An 839-nucleotide genomic window follows, 5' to 3' on the forward strand; every position below is an offset into this window, starting at 1 on the left:
CCAAGCTCTGGATGTGAGAGTCATCATCGCAGAGAACAGCCCCCTCCCGTCCCCCCCAAGGAGGATCCTTGCCCCGCTTTCTACCACCAACCTTCCCTGGCCCTGCACTCCTTAGAACACCCAGGGCTGCCTCTTCACACACACACACACACAGACACACACAGACACACTCACACACACTAACAGGAAAGAACCAGCAAGCATCCTCACTTCCTGCCCAGCATCCCGCAGGAGAAGCTGCGGGCCCCACCAAAGCCTGGAAAGGGCCTGTTCCCCCCTGGGCCTCAGGCCCCCTCTTCCTCATTGCTCAGAGACTTCACACAGGGCCAGGGAGGAAGGCTGCTGCCTCCGATTGACCTGCAGCAAACACTCCAGCACTTGCAACTTGCTGGTTTCAGCATAGGCCCTGGGACCCCACAGGAACTCGTAGCAGGCAGGGTCGCTGCCAGGCACCTGCCGGTACTCCAGGTACCCTTCCTGCACCCAGACATTGGTGAGCAGCTCCCTGGGTTCCCCGTAGATGACGTGCTCCCTGCCAGCGTACACCCCCATGCCCCCCAGCACTTCCCACACCTCCTCCTCGGGGACACAGTCGCCCTTCAGGAGGATCACCCCCAAGAGCAGCACCAGGAGCCCGGTCTTGGGCATGCCCTGCTCACCGCTCGGCATCCCACCGCACGTGAGGCCCAGGACGGTGACCAGGACGTAGGAGTGGTTGCTGGGGTCCACCTCCTTCACATCCACGCCAAACGCCAGACACATGCACTTGGACGCTTGGCCGAAGATCACGGGGAAGGCGTCCTGGTAGTCGTTGCCGACCACCTCCAGCATCTCTGCCT

At 62.0% G+C, this 839-nt stretch overlaps 1 protein-coding gene across 1 annotated transcript; it reads right to left on the reverse strand.

Annotated features, from left to right (window-relative positions):
• Positions 1–294: 294 nt before the first annotated feature.
• Positions 295–834, reverse strand: LOC117797638 (melanoma-associated antigen 11-like; the record flags this gene model as incomplete). The annotated part of the gene is made up of 1 exon (XM_034650053.1): positions 295–834. A coding segment is annotated over one exon (534 nt), but the record flags the coding sequence as incomplete, so codon positions are not given.
• Positions 835–839: the final 5 nt, after the last annotated feature.

This window comes from Ailuropoda melanoleuca, unplaced genomic scaffold, assembly GCF_002007445.2.
Source record: "Ailuropoda melanoleuca isolate Jingjing unplaced genomic scaffold, ASM200744v2 unplaced-scaffold10395, whole genome shotgun sequence".
Classification (NCBI taxonomy): domain Eukaryota; kingdom Metazoa; phylum Chordata; class Mammalia; order Carnivora; family Ursidae; genus Ailuropoda; species Ailuropoda melanoleuca.